The sequence below is a fragment of the Desmodus rotundus genome, chromosome 1, assembly GCF_022682495.2.
Source record: "Desmodus rotundus isolate HL8 chromosome 1, HLdesRot8A.1, whole genome shotgun sequence".
In the NCBI taxonomy this organism is placed as follows: Eukaryota; Metazoa; Chordata; class Mammalia; order Chiroptera; family Phyllostomidae; genus Desmodus; species Desmodus rotundus.
In genome coordinates, this window is record NC_071387.1 from 151,608,935 (window position 1) to 151,626,360 (window position 17,426).

At 32.8% G+C, this 17,426-nt stretch overlaps 1 protein-coding gene across 2 annotated transcripts in view; it reads left to right on the forward strand.

Annotated features, from left to right (window-relative positions):
• Positions 1-17,426, forward strand: part of ARB2A (ARB2 cotranscriptional regulator A) — a 404,957-nt gene that overhangs the window by 169,445 nt on the left and 218,086 nt on the right. For both annotated transcript variants that reach the window (XM_024563510.4, XM_024563505.3), the window contains one exon: positions 7,278-7,496. In XM_024563510.4, coding sequence (XP_024419278.1) covers positions 7,278-7,496 — 219 coding nt within the window. The remainder of the gene's footprint in view (positions 1-7,277; positions 7,497-17,426) is intronic.

Sequence of the window (17,426 nt, forward strand, 5' to 3'; positions counted from 1 at the left end):
TTTAGAGTTAGTCATCCTTGAAAGTCTAGCTAGAGTGGTTTTTGGAAAATTTTACAGTGATACTTCTTTTTTTCCTTTTATATTCCTCTGTCTCTTGAAGAATAAAATAGACATTTTAGGGATTTGTCCTTAATTCCAATTTGGAATTTTCTACCGACTGGAAATATCTGAAATAAAAGGTGATTCGTAAGCAAAGCACTGTACCTAGCAGAGTGTTTGGTAGATAGTAGCTGTTTATTAAATATTTGTTGTATGAAGTCAGTGTTTCATGAATTATTGACTCAGTGAATAGTTGGGGTCATTCATTATGGACTTGAGAACCATAAGGAAAGAAAGCGCTGATAATATCTTTGAAAAAACCAGAATATTTTAAACAATATTTTAATTTTGGAAAAAAGAGAAAAGTGGCATATTTTAAGATAAAGTGATTTAGATACCATTGTTCTTAAGCAGGTTTTAAGAGTAACTTAAAATTTTAAGCATATATTGTATGGTATCTGGGTAAAAGTGATAATATTTTGAAAAAACATGTTCCTACCATCTATAGCTCGATAGCTATGATATTTACACAATTTTATAATGGATTTTAATAAGTTAGGAGAACATAGGAATTTTATTTAGCACTCTTGAGCATAAAGGTATAACCAACAGGCAGAACAGTAAAGTTCATAAGATAAATTTGCCCATCCAAGTCCACTTGGGACCATGTAATACAGTAGGTGTGTCAATAGGGTTCTTGGTATCCATTTAAGGATTTTTGATCGGCCATTGACTGGGCAACAGTTGTAGCTTGTTATTTTTTAGTTTAATGTGTAAACGTGTGGGTGTATGTTTGTATCTTTTTATAAGAAAGAGAAGCAAAGAATATAAAAGATTTCATAATGTTGTATTAAAGCATGTTTCCATCCTGCATAATGAATGGTAAATATTTTTTAATGCTGTTGTATGGTTACAGAATGCTTTAATGTGATATTGATGATTAGAAAAGAAATTTGTGAAATTTAAGCAACATAATGTTTTAAAACCTAGTAAAAGAAGTAGAGCAGGTGAAAATATGGGTAAAGTACAAAGTGAATGTTCTAAAATAAATAGCGCTTGGATGACCTGGGATGTCAGAACTGGAGACAAGGGTGTGTGTTTGTCAATATATCCTTCATGTTTTACAGACTCCTGAGGGAACAAGGAAAGATACAATTTCACCTTTTCTGTGCCAAAACATTTTAATTATATCTTCTTCCAACTACAGCAGTTCAGTAACCAAGGAGCTGACATTGATGCATGTGTTGATAAAGCTGCAAACATTCAAAATGAGATTAACAAAGATTTTGAGCAAAGGGTGACAGCTAATTTTGCACAGTTTTCTGCATCTAATTCAGGCCAGTGTAATAATAGAATATTTTATAACTGTTTTCTTATTCAAAAGGACTTTTATGATGCATTTATGTTTGTGTATATCCTTGTATCATACTCAAAAATTATCTATCCCGTAGCTTAAAACTTTTGCAGCTGTGTTATAACCCTGAAACAATATTAAAGAGAAAAAACCCTCATAAGTTTTTTTTTTTTTAATCTTACTTTATCCTTGGAACTCTTTGCCTTTACCTTAATTTATCTTAGCATACTAACTAGGGAAGGTATAAAGATAGCAAACATATATTTTCTAATATTGCTTAGTATGCACTAATAAAATGGCCAAGAAAAGTTATATTCAACTTATTTAATTAATAAAACTGTAGTTTCTTTATGTTCTTGAGCTCCTTTGAGCACATTTCAGTTTATTTCTTTTCTCTGCTATTCTCTACTTGAAGGCAGCTGACAGTCTTCTTTCACTTTTCTTTTTGTTTGTGAAATTTTCTTTTTCTTTTTTTTTTTTTTTTTTATCCACTCACTTCTCCATCTGCTTTCACTTTTGTTTGCTTGGGCCGTCTCTCATCCCAACTTGATAATGAGGAATGCAGTGTGACCCTGACCTCTATCAGCCCATGCATGACCTTCTGACTCTACCATATAACCTCTGACCTTCTCTTTGACAGCTTGATTAATTACCCTGTGTTATGATTTATGAGTAAGTGCTATGTAAAAATAATAGACAACAGGTGGTCCTCTGAAAACTTTTGTGGCATGTTTTCTTTTACTTACTAACTTGATGAGCTATTTAAAGTTGGAAACTTATTGGGATAGTCTGTGTTGGTCCATATAATGGTATTTTTATACCATGGAATATACATTAGAATTTAAGGAACTACTGTTTGAAACATGGTTGTGAGAAACAATTTACAAGATATTAGCAGGGTGCTGTTACCTAAATGCACATTGGGAAGAAGCGCAAAACGAAGTCAAGTGACATTTCAGGCGTTTCAGTCCCAGGTCACGTCTTGAGAAAATTGCTGAAATAATGGAGGGGGCATTTTTCAAGCAGAGCTGCAGCTCCAACAGCTATGTTTACTTTAACGCTTCACTAGTGTCTTCTGATTGGTTGTCATGACCTCATCTCACTGTTGCACCTAGGATGTTGCAACAGTGACATATACGTACCCTTCTTGTGAAAAAGATGAGAATAAACACAACATACATCTTTCAAAAAAGATGAATGGACAGTGGTTTGTCCCTTTTAACCATGGTTAGATGTAGTTTATAGATAAGACACTTTGGGTTTCATTTCCCTTGAGGATGAGCACCTATCTTCTTTCAACCCAAGTAGATAGAATGCTGAACTTGAAAAATATGATTGATAAATCGGTGTAAAATGATCTCTTGCAGAGCCTTGCCTAACCAAAACGGAGAGTTCCATAGGTCAAAGGATTCTACTCCGGCTCCTGACCCCTTTGGTCACATGTGGCTTGCAGTATTGGAAGGTTAATATGCAGAGCTGAGTACTTTCAGCTGATTTTTTATTTAGACAACCACAAGAGATTTGAAAAGAGGTAGAATTTGCTCCTGTTTTTAATTTTCTTTATAATTGGTAATTATTAGGTAATTTAACTTGGATAAATCTTCAGTTTTAGCAAGGTTTCTTGGGGTCAAATGTACATTGTTTTTTTGGTCAGGCATTTAAAAATTATATCTAGTTGTAGAATCTTCTTGATAAGTATGTTTCTATGCTGATTTAATTTCTTTAGCAGGAGTTCCTCTCTGGGTCTTTGTGTTTGGCGTCACCTGTCTGTTTTAGACCTCTCTGACCTCAGCCACCGTTTGTCGATTGAGTGATAAATGAACTATTATTTATTAGTAAGTGCATCTATAGACTTAAAAGTAAAGAAGGCCCGACAGCCTGTGTACTCTGTTTAAATCACAGCAAATACTTGTGCTGAATAAAATGCTATGTCTAACTATAAAATTTTGAGGGTTTCTGATTAAGATCCTGTGGTTTAAAAACACCGATATGAAAATGAAGCTACAGTTAGAAAAATGCAATGAGATAAATTAAAGAAATAAAGCTTACTTTTACCACTATTTGTCCTCGTTATTACTTTCTTGATCTTCTACTAGACTGTGTGATCAAACGTGAGTTAATTAACAACTTAATGTATGCTTTGTCTCTTGAAATGTTGGATATTGGAATTGATTTGGGTAGATCATTATGAAAGATGCCAGAAATTTTATTTATTTACTTGTACAGTGTTAGATAATCAGTTTGATCACTCTGCATTGTTAGAGATAAGTCTCCATGTATATTTTAAATGACCTAACATTTCATCTTATGAGAAATTTAGCATTCTTATGGAATAATTAAATATAAAAGGAATACTTATATGAGATGTTTAAGGTTCTAAGCATTAGTAATAGAGGCCTTCTTGTTAGAATGACAATGCACAGTTCTTTTATGATACTGTATTCGATGCCAGACTTTATAGAGTAGTTTTATAAAAGTTTATGGGTACCTTTGTTAAAAAGGTCAAAGTAGGATCTTTTTTCACTTATTTCTGTTTATACTGATTGAGTTACCAGGATTAGAAAGAATGGTATTTATTCTGACTTTTTAAAGATGTAAATTAATATTCTTCTACCTAAAATGGTTAAATTTAACTTCTGGTATGTTGTCTGCTTTGCTTTACTTTGACTATTTGATTTGACCCCTTGATTTCCATATCTTAATGTTGACATGGAGAAAATCTTGTAGCTTTATTATATAAAAGAATTTGTTTGACAGTATTTGTATGGGATGGTGAAAGAGGAGAAGATGGAGTTTTACTGCATATCTATGATTAGAGCATATAAATAGTTAGTTAACTTTGTTTTGTTGCTTAGCTTTTTCCTACTCATTACAAAATGGTTATGAATGGTCTTTGTGAATATTGCATCAATTAATTTATCAGGTAAATTTTAATTGAAAAATGTAAGATTTTATGGGATGGTAATTGAATTTTCAACAAAGACATTTATTAAAATTAGCTCTCATTTCTGCAGAAAGCATTCCTGAATATTTCTTGATTGTTATTTCCTTAATTAAATTGGCAGTATGAAATACCTAAGTGGTAAGATATTTTCTAAATAATTCAGGTGTTTAAAGAGAAACATTCATTGTTGAAATCTAAATAATAAAAATTCTTTAATTGATTTATACAGTGGTGATTTTAAAATAGAATCATTTTTCATCTGTTGGTGCCTCAGTGAAAAATTGACATTGTGTCTTTATAAAATTGGACAAATGAGTCATGTAATTTTCAGTTACATAATCAATACCTTAGATAAATACTACTTCTTTGATGATTTATGTGTGTCTGTTTTTATACTTATTTAGATGGGACACATCAAATTGCAGAGTCCATTTAAAATCAAATAGGCACAATAATTTTCCAGTACATGATTTCCAAAAATTGAAGTATAAATTTCAGCTCTAATAAACCTGATATTATAAAAATATTCTTTCTAGTGATTAAGTTATAAATTAGGGTAGGAGTTGTAATTCTGGTGACTATAAATTTTGTCTGAAGAGTTTACCTTTATTTGGAATTCATTCATTTTGCAAAGATGATGCTAATGTATTATCAGTCTGTTAAAGCCCCACTTTGTTATCCCGTGTTTAAATTTTTTAAATGATCATGAAAATGTAGCATATCGCTATTTGCATCTCTAACTCACATGTAACTGTGAGACGGTGTGTGAATGTGTGTGTGTTGAAAGTTCAGTTCTCTCAGAGAAGGCAGGGAGGGAACATGACAGGAGACCACTTACTCACGGTGCAGAATCTAGTAAGGAGGCAATTTTCTTTTTGGCCTATGGTGACCTTTTTTGACTCTGTTCCTTACACCAGAGACATTGCACTGAATGCCTCCATTTCACCCTGTTTAGCAGAGTGCAACAGTGTTCTTTAACTTACTTTTTTGGTGGGAGGAGAAGTTATAGCTGAAATTTGAGAAGGGCGTGAAAAGTTGTAAGAGGCACAAGGAAGAGGGGTAGGAACTTCCTTCAAATGTGATTTTAATAACTAGTCAAGTGTGTCCAACTGTAGAAAATCACCAAGTGACAATCTGTCTACCTGACAGTGATTACAATGAATTACAAGACTTTTGAATAGCTATACAGATTAGAATAAAGCAGGACCAAATAAAATATCTTTTGTTGGTAAAACTTGGACTTACCAGCTAAGAAACATAAAAAGGAAAAACAAAAAACTTCACTTGTGCTTTGCTGTAGAATGTTTAAATTTAAAATCTTGTAAAGTATTTTATAAGGATTTCATGAAAGAGGTATTTTTCTAAAAGTGTTATTCGAACATGTATTGAAGATTATGTGGCATTTTGTTAATCAGTTTGGTACCTATTATTGTATAGTTTTTATATATGTAAGACGACTCTATCTTAATTAACAGCCCTATCACTAAAAGCAATGATCTTCATTGATCTGCAATGATCTTCAAAATCTCTGAACCATATCATACTTTTAGACAATAATATTATCTCATTGGGCCCTTGGGGAGGAGGAGTTAAAACAATCAGTGAAATTTGTACATAGTTTGTGAAATCGGCTGTTAAAAAACCCAGTGCATGCAGCAGTGTAGCATATTTAAAAATAAGATAATTGAGTCTGTACTATTATTACTGCTATTGGGTTTTTTAAAATCATCTTCTTATGATTACTTTGCCAAAAATAATTAAATTTCGAACAAAGTAGAAGATTCTACAGTAACGGTTTTGGAAACGTATATTAATTTTTTTTTTAGTAAGGATGATTTGTTAAAGCTTTATTTTTCTGTAGTTCTGATGTTTTTATCATCATTTAGTACATGTTTTAAGTATGACCTTACAGGATTGTACAAGGCAAAATTGGGATACCCACAGAATAGAATTTAATAGAAAAGACAAGATACATAATACTTTTAAAACTTTGTGTTATTCATGTTTGCCAGTGGTAATTGTTTACGCATTTCTATTTTCTCATAGTTAGACTATTCCATCAGTTATAAAAATGTAAATACCAAAGTTTTCTTAATTGTCACGATAGAAATGTTTGCCTTGCTAGAATTAAATCAGACAGAAAGACTTTCAAAAGGGTTTAATAGCTCAGTAAGCTGTATTTTAAACTTTGAAATTAGTTTCCTGGTCATAGTTCTTTATAAAGAGAAAATTTTGTGTTAGTTAAAAAATGAAAGCAATTTCAGGGTTAAAGAGTTGCTTCCATACATTATGCTAAGACATTAATTTACTTTGTTTTATGATGTGTGTGGCCTTGTGAGAGAAGGGAGGTGAAAAAAATCCAAGGTGCACAGGCAGGCACTATATGTTTCTGATAACATACATATATAATTCTGATGATATATGTATGATAATATACACATGTAAATGTTAGATTATATTTATTCTTTTTTATCATTCGGACAAAATTTAAAATGTTTATTAAAGCATAAATTTCAAAGGAAAGAAGAAATCAACAAAATGCGTTTTGAATTGTAAACTTACTTTCAAGGAGGTTATTTTCTCAAATTATATATTATAAATATTAATGTGGCTTGAAAATGTACATTTATAATTTATTTCAGTGATTTTGGGGGTTCTGGAAGATCTGAAGTAAAGTTTGTTTAAATGTAAACTTTATAATCTTTATGTTACAGTTACATCTTTTTGTTCTGCTAGATAATCTATGCTTATTTAAATATACAATGCAGGCAAACAATTTTAAATGACTTTCTCTTGGAAAAATAAAACTAATTTTTTTATGCAGGAATATTTTAATGGATATGTAAATATATTAAATAACTTACAGAATTTTAAGAACTTTTTCTTAATTGAAATGGTTCCTATGATTAAATTTTGCTGTCTTCTTTTCTTTCAAAACAGGAAGGATATGGAGTAATAGTTCTGAATCCCAATGAAAACTATATTGAAGTAGAAAAGCCAAAGATACATGTACAGCCATCTTCTGATAGTTCAGATGAACCAGCAGAAAAACGAGAGAGGAAAGATAAGGTCTCTAAAGAAACAAAGAAGCGGCGTGATTTCTATGAGAAGTATCGTAACCCTCAAAGAGAAAAAGAAATGATGCAGCTGTATATCAGAGTAAGTAGTAAGGTCACCACTTCTCTTCATTATTTCCTTTATATTTTATTTCATAAACATTATTTTGTTTATTTTTTTAATGAAGCTGTTCATTCTTCATTTTTTAACCATTTATTTTCCATGGGTACTACTTGAATGAAAATATTCTGTTTTTATTCAAAATTACACACACATTATTCTTATGTCAGTGATATTTTGTATGCCTCAAAAGCAATTAATAATGCCCTCTAGAAAACATGGCTTCATCTTGACGGTGATAGTTTTAATGCATTGTTTTCCTGTGAGCAACCATCCATCCACGGTGTCTCAGTTTAACTTCTGAAGGCAGATGGAAGTGAGGAAGAGTAATTCAGATCTTAAATGTTGAAGCCAGAATAGTTTAGGGATAGTGTAATGAGGGAACTCTGTCCTTTGCTCTCTTCCTACCCAGTGAACGAACCTGTGCACTTTGTAACGCTAGCAGCGTGAAGTCATTACAGCAGTGCTGCCCAAGGAGTTCTGATTCTGCAGGGGGCACAAACAGTTGCATTGGCACTTGGACACCTTCTACTTGATATATACTGTGTACTATATATATGAGACAGACTCATGCAGTTTTCAAAGCTCTTATTATGGATACTAGAAATATAATTTAATGGTAAAGCATGTCAAATATGCTACAGGGTATGTAAAGTAGTAAATTGATAAGTTCTTCAAAAGTGAGCAATTCAGAACATTTAAACATGGATAATTAACATTTTATAAATTATACTGTAAGATAGTAGTAAAGTTTGAGATTATTCAGTGTGAGCTATTTTTACATTTACTTTAAAAGTTCATTAATAAAATATTTTATACCATCTTTGAGGAGAAATACATGGCTTTCAAAGCTACTTTTTTAATGTACTTCTAGTTCAAGGCATAATCACTATACTTTTGGGAATCCTGCTCCACATATTCAAAACATTGGATTATTATAGATCAGTCTGCTGAGTAAGTTGTGAGAGGTAAGCAGTAATGACAGCCACATATCAATTTTCAAGACCCAAAAATATGTGTTCTTGACCAAGAATACTCAAAACAATGAGTCAGGCAAAAGTTTGGCAAATTATAATTTGTACATTTCTGAAAAGCACCTTATTATTTAATACATTATTTGAAAAACAAAAGCAATTAGGCTTGGAATCAGTAAGTAGCTTGCTTGTTCTAATGTAGTTATGTTATTGCTTTTCTTTCCTATGACTACATCAGGTCATTATGTTACCTTCTTCTCTATTGGTTGTCCTCAGCTTTCTATTATATGACTCAAGTCTATCAACCACCATCTTATGGTAGAGTTTAAAACAAAACAAAACTCTCTCTGATATCCAGATTTCAAATACAAATTGTATAAGGTTTTTAAAATACATAAATCATTGAAAGTATTCACATGTCTATGTGAAATGCACACAAAGTGATTTTGTGTATATTTTTTATTTCTTCTAAAACAGTTTCTTGTATTTGCCTATTTGTGCAGTTAAGCATCTATTTCTGACATCGGTCGTGTGTATGTTTTATCTCTTCTTTTCTCTTTTGTCTTTATCTTGCCACCATTGCTTTGATTTTTTTCTTTTGTTCTCTTATATGTGTGCATATTCTTTATTCTATTTTCACTTTTTTTTTCTTATACCAAAGGAAAAAAATTTTTAGGTTTCCTCATTTTTAAGATCTGCTCTCTTTCCCTTTGTCATTTCCTTTAAGTCTTTTGTCTCTTTTACGCTTTACCATTTTTACTTCTTTCATTACCATGTGTTTTGCCTCTTTCTTTCTCCATCAAAAGGGCTAAAATACAAAAATAGACTCATGTAGATAAATACAACTTTAAACCCTGTGGTTTCAGTTATGAAATATTGTTTTTCTTGATAAACACCTTTCTTGTAAAATCTCCTGGAATTGTACAAAATAACAGAGTTAAGCTGATAGTCTCCAAACATATTTCTATATAGTAAGGCATGATCCTATAGTAGGAAAGAGAGGAATACTTCATTTTGTATACAGTGCATTAATTCTTAGGTAATTTTGATCTACTTGAGAAGTGAACTCTTCCAGTACTTTCCTTCCCTTTCATATCTCCAAATAACAAGGGGTTGTAATGTTCATACACAGAGCAATGGATGTGATGGGGATAAATTAACTTTTGTTTATATACTTCTTAAACCTTTACATTTTGAAATTTATCAGTTATTCTTTGGAACAACCATATAAGGCAGGTGGATCAAATAATTTTATTCTTATTTTATAGTTAAGGAAACTGCTGCACAGATGGTCCATGTTTGTCCAGGATCATGTAACTAATAAATGGTAGAATTAAGTCTTAAAGTCAGACATTCTTGCTCTTTTTTTCTTTTTTACCACATTGTTCTAATTGGTTGAGAACAAAATATGTATCTGAAATATGAAAACTAAACCAATTACCATAAAGTAAGGATATAATAAACTACATCTAATTATTATATAGATTTTTAATCAGTTATCATTTAGTAGACACTATTAAATGCCTATTACAAAATACAATAGTTATTTGTAATATATAAATAAACAATATACTGTATTATATAGGGTCTGGTATTGAGTGCAGTTGGGAGGGTATGTGAATGTCTTGCACGAGATGGACAGCAATTTGAACATGTCACCTAAAATGTCATATGGTGAGCTTGGGTGTGATATTGTTGTGTTACAGAATTACATGCTTATGATTTTGTAATAAAAGATTTTTATGTAATAAAAAAGGGTGCTATTTGTGCCAGACCTTGTATATTAAAGTATATGTTTTCTCTTTTAATAGGATCACTAATCTTGATCTAATTTTACAGATGAGTAGACTGAGGGTCAAAACATACTAATTTTTCCAAGGTCAAATAGCACTTAATGTAAGCTTCGTGAGAGCAGACACTTAGTCTGTTTTGCTAACTGCCACATCCCCAGGGCCTAGAACAGAGCCTTCATGATGAATATTTGTAGAGCAGAACCTTCACAATAAATTTTTATTTACAGTATTTTTCGGACTATAAGATGCACTTTTCCCCCCTTGAAAATTTGGGAGGAAAATGGGGGTACATCTTATAGTCTGAATGTAGCTTACCTAGCTCACTGGGGGGTGGTTATTTATGTTATTAAATATTTTACCAGTTTTTGCTTCAAATTTTTTTTTTCCTGTTTTCCTTCTCTAAAACCTAGGTGTGTCTTATGGTTCAAAAAATACAGTAGTAATGTGTTGGAGCCAGGATGAAAATTCCAAACCACTACTGCTTTTTAAAATATGTCTTACATTATTAAAGTATGCTACTTGATTTTCATTGCTGGTCCCCTACCCAACCCAGTGGCGGAGAATACATTCCAAAAATTAATGATAAAAAGTATGTCAAGATGTATTTGATACCTTGACTGATCTCCACATTTTCATCTGAATATATAAAAGTCAGACATTCTGTTTTTCTTTTTAGCTATGTCATCTTGGTGATAAAATTATGGATGAAAATGGAAATACTTTATGTTGACCTACTGCTATTTTTTACACACTTGCTGATAATAATACATCCAGACTGCTGTACTTGTTCTACCCACCCTAGGTATACTTTGTGCTTTATGCGACCTGTAACTTTGCTTCCGGTTTTTCCCTTAATCCAAATTCTATCCATGTTATAGTACCCAGTGATATAACACATTTTCCTCTCACCACAATCAGTGACCTCTCCTTACTGTGATTCTTGGAAGTTATTATGATTAGTTAATTTACATGGAATTTGTCATGTATAATCTTGAAACATTGCTTGTGTTTTTATTTCATAATTACCAATTTATCTTTCCTGCCTTTCCACATGATCTCCCCACAATACTCTAGATCTTTGAACATGCTTTATAGATTTTGGGATTGCATATCAACCCTTACTAATCAGTAGATACGAGCCAGTTTTTACAATAATGCAGAGCATGCTGTGATGAAATGAGAAACTGATACTAAACCCACAAACTTAGAATTCAATCCCCTGGAAACCCCAAAGCAAAAAGACTGGGCCTTAGTCTAAAGGTACATAGGTAATGTGACCTGCAGCACAGGAATGAGGGTTATTCTGATATCAAACTGAACCATAAAATGTCAAGTACTGTAAGGCAGAAGGTCAATTAAAAGAATTTCATAGTTCTTTATATTTTACATGGGTGGAATATAGGCAAAAGTGATTTGAGACCAGTCTATGAAATACTGGGTTGGAAATGCTTTAATATCTCTACCCTAAGAGACTTAGTTGTGGGCTATGGTGTTAGAAAGTAAAGATGAGGATGATTAGACCCAGACTACTTTTTAAAAATGGTAGAAGTGAAGGAGGGAAGGCAATTATATGGCCACACAAGTAAAAATTTAAATGTGGAGGAGACATTTACAGAACAGGAATCTTAGCAGAGTCTGGCATTCCACATTGACGATACTGAAATATTTATGGATTGACTGCTTGTTGACATCCATCACAAAAATCTTATTCCTTAACATGCAAGATATGTGGTGTCTAGTTATCTGACTGATTTTTTTCAGCATTCATGTGAATTTTTGCAATTGTTCAGAAGCAGCCAATTTTGATAAACTGAAGCTTGCTTTAAAAAAATATTTCTGATGTTCTGACTTGGGTTATGCCCAATATATTGGTGAAGGCTGATAAATATCCTGTCTCCTCTGTATCTCTTCTTTTCCGTGCTAATGCCACTGGAGTCATTTGTATCTAGTGTTTCAGTGACCAAATTCAATTTATTTATGTTACAATCAATGGTTGTTTAATCTCTGGAACCATTTTCTTTTCCTAGTACATACAAGTATTTGAATTTTCTTTGTCTTTGGAATCTAGTAAGTAATCAAAATCTCCTTTCAAATTTTCACAACTATTTAGTATGCACAGGGAGAAATAAAGTAGAATCCGTGTCTAAAACTTAAGATTCGCAAAGCATAATTTTATTTTACTTCTAAATGATTATAAATAGATATGACTAACTATTGGATTATGTAGCACGTTTCTAATGCATTAGGTGCAGAGCTTGAGAGATCAAAGTACCCACTGTTTCATGTGGCAACTTTCCTTAAATAGAAAATAATGTACTTTCTGGCATATATTATGGCTTATTAAGGGGATTGATTTGGTGTAGGCAATAAACATCATGTCAGACATGCCTGGCAGGAAAACTTGCTTAATATGTTGTGTAATAAGATGGAATTTTTTGTTCTTGAAAACATCTGCCAACTGAATTCAAGAGTGAAGACAGAACATGTCATCAATTCAGTGGTAATCCTATAAATTTAGGTTTTTTGAGCAACACATAGCAAGATACACAAAATTTCCAGTGTTAATCACCACTGGTTATAGTACTTTGTAAAACGATGAAACAAAAACATTTTATTTTTATATAATGTGTTAATTAATTCATAATGAATTTTAATATTTCAACAGATAAAATTTTAACAAGCATCTTGCCAACAGATCATTTTTTAAAGCATCTGTTTTTTAATGTGTCGGGTTGAGAACTGAGTCAAATGGCTAAATATGTACATATATTCTTTTTAAAAACATATTTCCACCCCTGTAATTATAAATAACACTATTTTTTCCCCTTAGACCACAAGGGGCTGCTGCTGTTCAGATTGGATTTTGCTTTCCTCAGAAACTGAATACCCCAATTAAACTACATCTTTTCTTTCTTCCACTTTTTATCCTTAGCTCAAAATCTTTTAAAATGTAACTGGAGAGAAAAAAGAACAGGCTAGCTTAATAATACTATAACTTATTAATCAATATAAGAATATAGTATTTTAAATATTTTCTATATTCCAAAGCCTTTACATTTTTCTAGATGAACTTAAAACCTTTAGTCATTAAAGGCAGATTATGATAACTATTTTTATTTCCTGTTTTTAGTGTCTGAATAACTTTCAGAATCATACCCATTGTGAAGAGATAGTATGGAGGTGAGATTAAAAGTACAGAGTCTTATAGACCTGAAATTGAATACCAGCTGTTCCACTTAATACAGTATAACTTGAAACAAGCTATAATCTTAATTCTGTCACTTATAAGCTGTGACTTTGGGCAAGTCACCACTCTTCTCTGAGTTTCAGTTTCTTCATCTGTAAAATAGTGATAATCATAGCTATTAGGCTATTGTAAGGAAAAATGAGGTAAATTAACACGTATGAGAACATGCAGTGGAGTACCTACTTTTCAGTATATGCCACTCCTTTCTCTTTTCTCCATACAACCTTTTCCTTGGGAAATATGGGGAGAATTACGGCTGAATGAATTCTTTCCCAAATGGTTTAGAATCGATGCTTCTCAAACCTTTATGTCTCAGGATCTGTTTACATGCTTAAACATTTTTCTTTACTTTAATTTTTTTTTAATTTTTTCAATTACAGTTGACAGACAATATTATATTGGTTAGATACACAACCCAGTGATTAGACATTGTATAACCTACTAAGTGATCATCCCAGTAAATATAGTACCCTTCTGGCATCCTATGCAGTTATTACAATATTACTGACTATATTTCCTATGCTGTACTTTACATCCTTGTGACTATTCTGTAACTATCAATTTGTAGCTTATCATCCCTTCACGTTTTTTTACCCAGCGTCCCGCCCCCAACACTCCTCCTATCTGGCAATTGTCAAAATGTTTTCTGTATCTATGAGTCTGTTTCTGTTCTGCCTGTTTGTTTATTTTGTTTTTTAGATTCACTTGTTGGTAGACATGTACTTATTGCCATTTTACTATTCATATATTTTATCTTTTCCTTTAACATTTCAATTAATTCTGATTTGGTGGCGATGAACTCCTTTAGCTTTTGACTGGGAAGCTCTTTATCTGTCCTTCAAGTCTAAATGATAGCTTTGTTGAATAGAGTAATCTTGGTTATAAGTCCTTGCTTTTCATCACTTTGACTATTTCTTGCCCGTCCCTTCTAGCCTGCAGAGTTTCTGTTGAGAAAACAGTTGACAGCCTTGTGAGAGCTCCCCTATAGGTAATTAACTGCTTTTTTCTTGCTGCTTTTAAGATTCTTTGTCTTTAACCTTTGGCAATTTAATTATGATGTGTCTTGGGGTGGACTTCTTTGGGTTCCTCTTGTTTAGGTCTCTCTGTGCTTCCTGGACTTGTATGTCTATTTCCTGCACCAGGTTAGGGAAGTTTTCTGTCATTATTTTTTCATGTAGATTTTCAATTCCTTGCTCTCTCTCTTCTTCCAGCACCCCCAAGATGCAAATGTTGGTACACTTGAAGCTGTCCCAGAGGCTACTTATACTAGCCTTATTTTTTTTTTGCTTCTTTTTACTGTTCTTACTGGGTATTTTCTACTTCCTTTTCTTCCAAATCTCTGATTTGATCCTCTGTTTCGTCTGTGCTGTTGTTGATTCCCTGTGATACATTCTTTATTTCCGTTTATGTATTCTTCATTTCTGACTGCTTCTTTTTTATGTTTTCTACTTTTATTTTTATGTTCCTCTCTTTTTGTTGAAGTTCTCCCCAGTTCATCTGTTCTTTCCCTAAGTTCATTGAGCATCCTTGTAACCAGTGATTTGAACTCTGCATCTAGTAGATTGCTTGTCTCCATTTTGCATAGTTCTCCCTGTGTTTGTTTCTATGTGTTAGGTAGAACTGGTGTGTTTCCCAGTCTTGGCAGAGTGACCTTATATAGTAGGGGTCCTGCAGGGTCTAGTAGCACAGCACCCTCCCTGGACACCCAAGCTGGGCACTCCAGGTGCTCCCCCCGCATGTGGGCTGTGTACATCCTTCTATTGTAGCTGAACCTTGATTGCTATTGTACATGCTTAAACATTATTAACATAACTATACAGTTTTTGTCAGTAGGTATTACACCTGCTGATTTTTATGAAAAAGAATTAAAACAAAAGTTTTAAATATTTCTTGTAAAATAAATCATTATATAATGTCATAAATAACATTATATGAGAAATAACTCCATTTATAAAACAAAAACGTGAGAAATACGGCATTTTAAAAATATCCGTTAATGTCCGCCTTAATAGAAGACAGCTGGATTCCTATATCTGATTCAGTTTCTAGTGATATGTTGTCTTTATTGACATTTATGGAAAAAATTTGGATGCATGCAGATAAGCAATTGCAAATGGAAGGAATATTTTAATAGTCTTTTGAGATAATTGTGTACATTCTCTTTGATGCTACATCAACACACAACAAGAGGTAGTTTCTTAAAGATCATTTGCTACATGAATCTAAAACACATCAATGAGCATTTTATACTTTCTTTAACAAAAGTCTACTTGGCTTGTGTTATACTGGGAATGGATCTTTTACCCATAAATGATTTCATAACCTCATGTGTAGTCATTTAGAAAATATTGTTTTCACTGAGTTATGCAGACCTTCCAAATTTTGGCATATTTTATTATGTGGTACCAAAAAATCCTATCTATCAATATTACCACCAGTCTCATCTGCAAACCTTTTTAAGACTGGAAATTATCAAGCTTATCAGGGACAATACAAGTTTCTCAAAATTTTAATGTTACAAGGAAGCTCAATTTTATCATTAGCAACAAATATTGCCACTTGTTTCTCTTGAACTGTCAGGTTTACTTTGTTCGTTTTTCAGGAAAATGGCTTCCAAATACCAAAATCTGAATAATGATAGTTTATCAATCTTACAAGTAAAAACGGTGTTCCATTTAAAAAAAAAAAAAGTGTCTACTTTAGTGCAGAACTCAACTATTGCACAACTCCTTTTTCTCCAGAAAACCATCGTAGACAGTTTGGTTTACAGGTGCTTTATGTGTACCTTCTGGTTTATTGCTCCGGTTTTAGACAGATGCTCATGGGTTGAAATTTAATGAAAGTGATTTTTTTTACTGATTCATTAACATTTTTAAAGCAAACTTGCCTTTTTTGCCTGTGAGTGTGTGCCAGTGAAGAATACAGTGACTACTAGCAGAGTTTGGTACTGCTGTTGTGATCCATGCTGAGTCACAGGCAGTTTTATTCCCCATTGCTTTTTTAACTGTTAACATAAATGCCAACACAATAAAAAGATAAATAATGAATTAGTATGATTATATGGACTCCCTGAAAGGGTCTCAGGAACCCTCAGAGGTTCGCAGACCACTTTTGTAGAACCACTAAGCTACATCTTTTTTTAGAGTTGAATGTAAAAAGGAACAAAAGAGTTTATAAGATTCGAATAAGAATGATTTTTTTCAGTTGATATGTTAGCCAACATGAAACTAGAAAAATATGAGCAGCTATTTAAGTGAAATGGAGAAATTAGAACAAAGTATGACTAGATTATTAAGGCATTTCGGAGGTATTATCACTTCTCATTTGTAGACTGCTTCACCTGTTCTCCACCCTCCCCCCTCATTGAAACTAAGGTGTCAGGCTACCAGGCCAGGAGAATTCGAGAATTTAGAATTTGTTGTCTACTGGTCTTCCCCCAAAATAGAAGGCCTTGTAGAATCATGTGTCCATGTTAGGGTTTCAGCAACTGCAACTTTTACTCCCTCCTTCTTTCCACTAACATGGGTAGCCTCTTGTTTCCCAGGAGAGCTCAGATAGTTATCCCTGCTCTCCAGGGGTATTTACTACCATATTCTACATGCTCTTTACTGGTGCTCTCTATTACTAGTACTGTCTGTCTCCCTGTTTTATGGTTACCTTACTTTGCATTAGAGTGATTCTACAAGATCTGTCCAGAAGATATCCAGCCATGTAATATGAAAAATAGAGACATTTATTAAAGAAGATAAAAGATACAAGAAACATTGTACACAGGACAATGATACCTCAGTCCCCTTCAGAGTAGGCACCTAGGGACCTCCCAGTTTTCCCAGTCACCATCAGCTGCCCCATGGTATTTTCCTGAATCTCATCAACAATCAGAAATCGCAGGGCACCA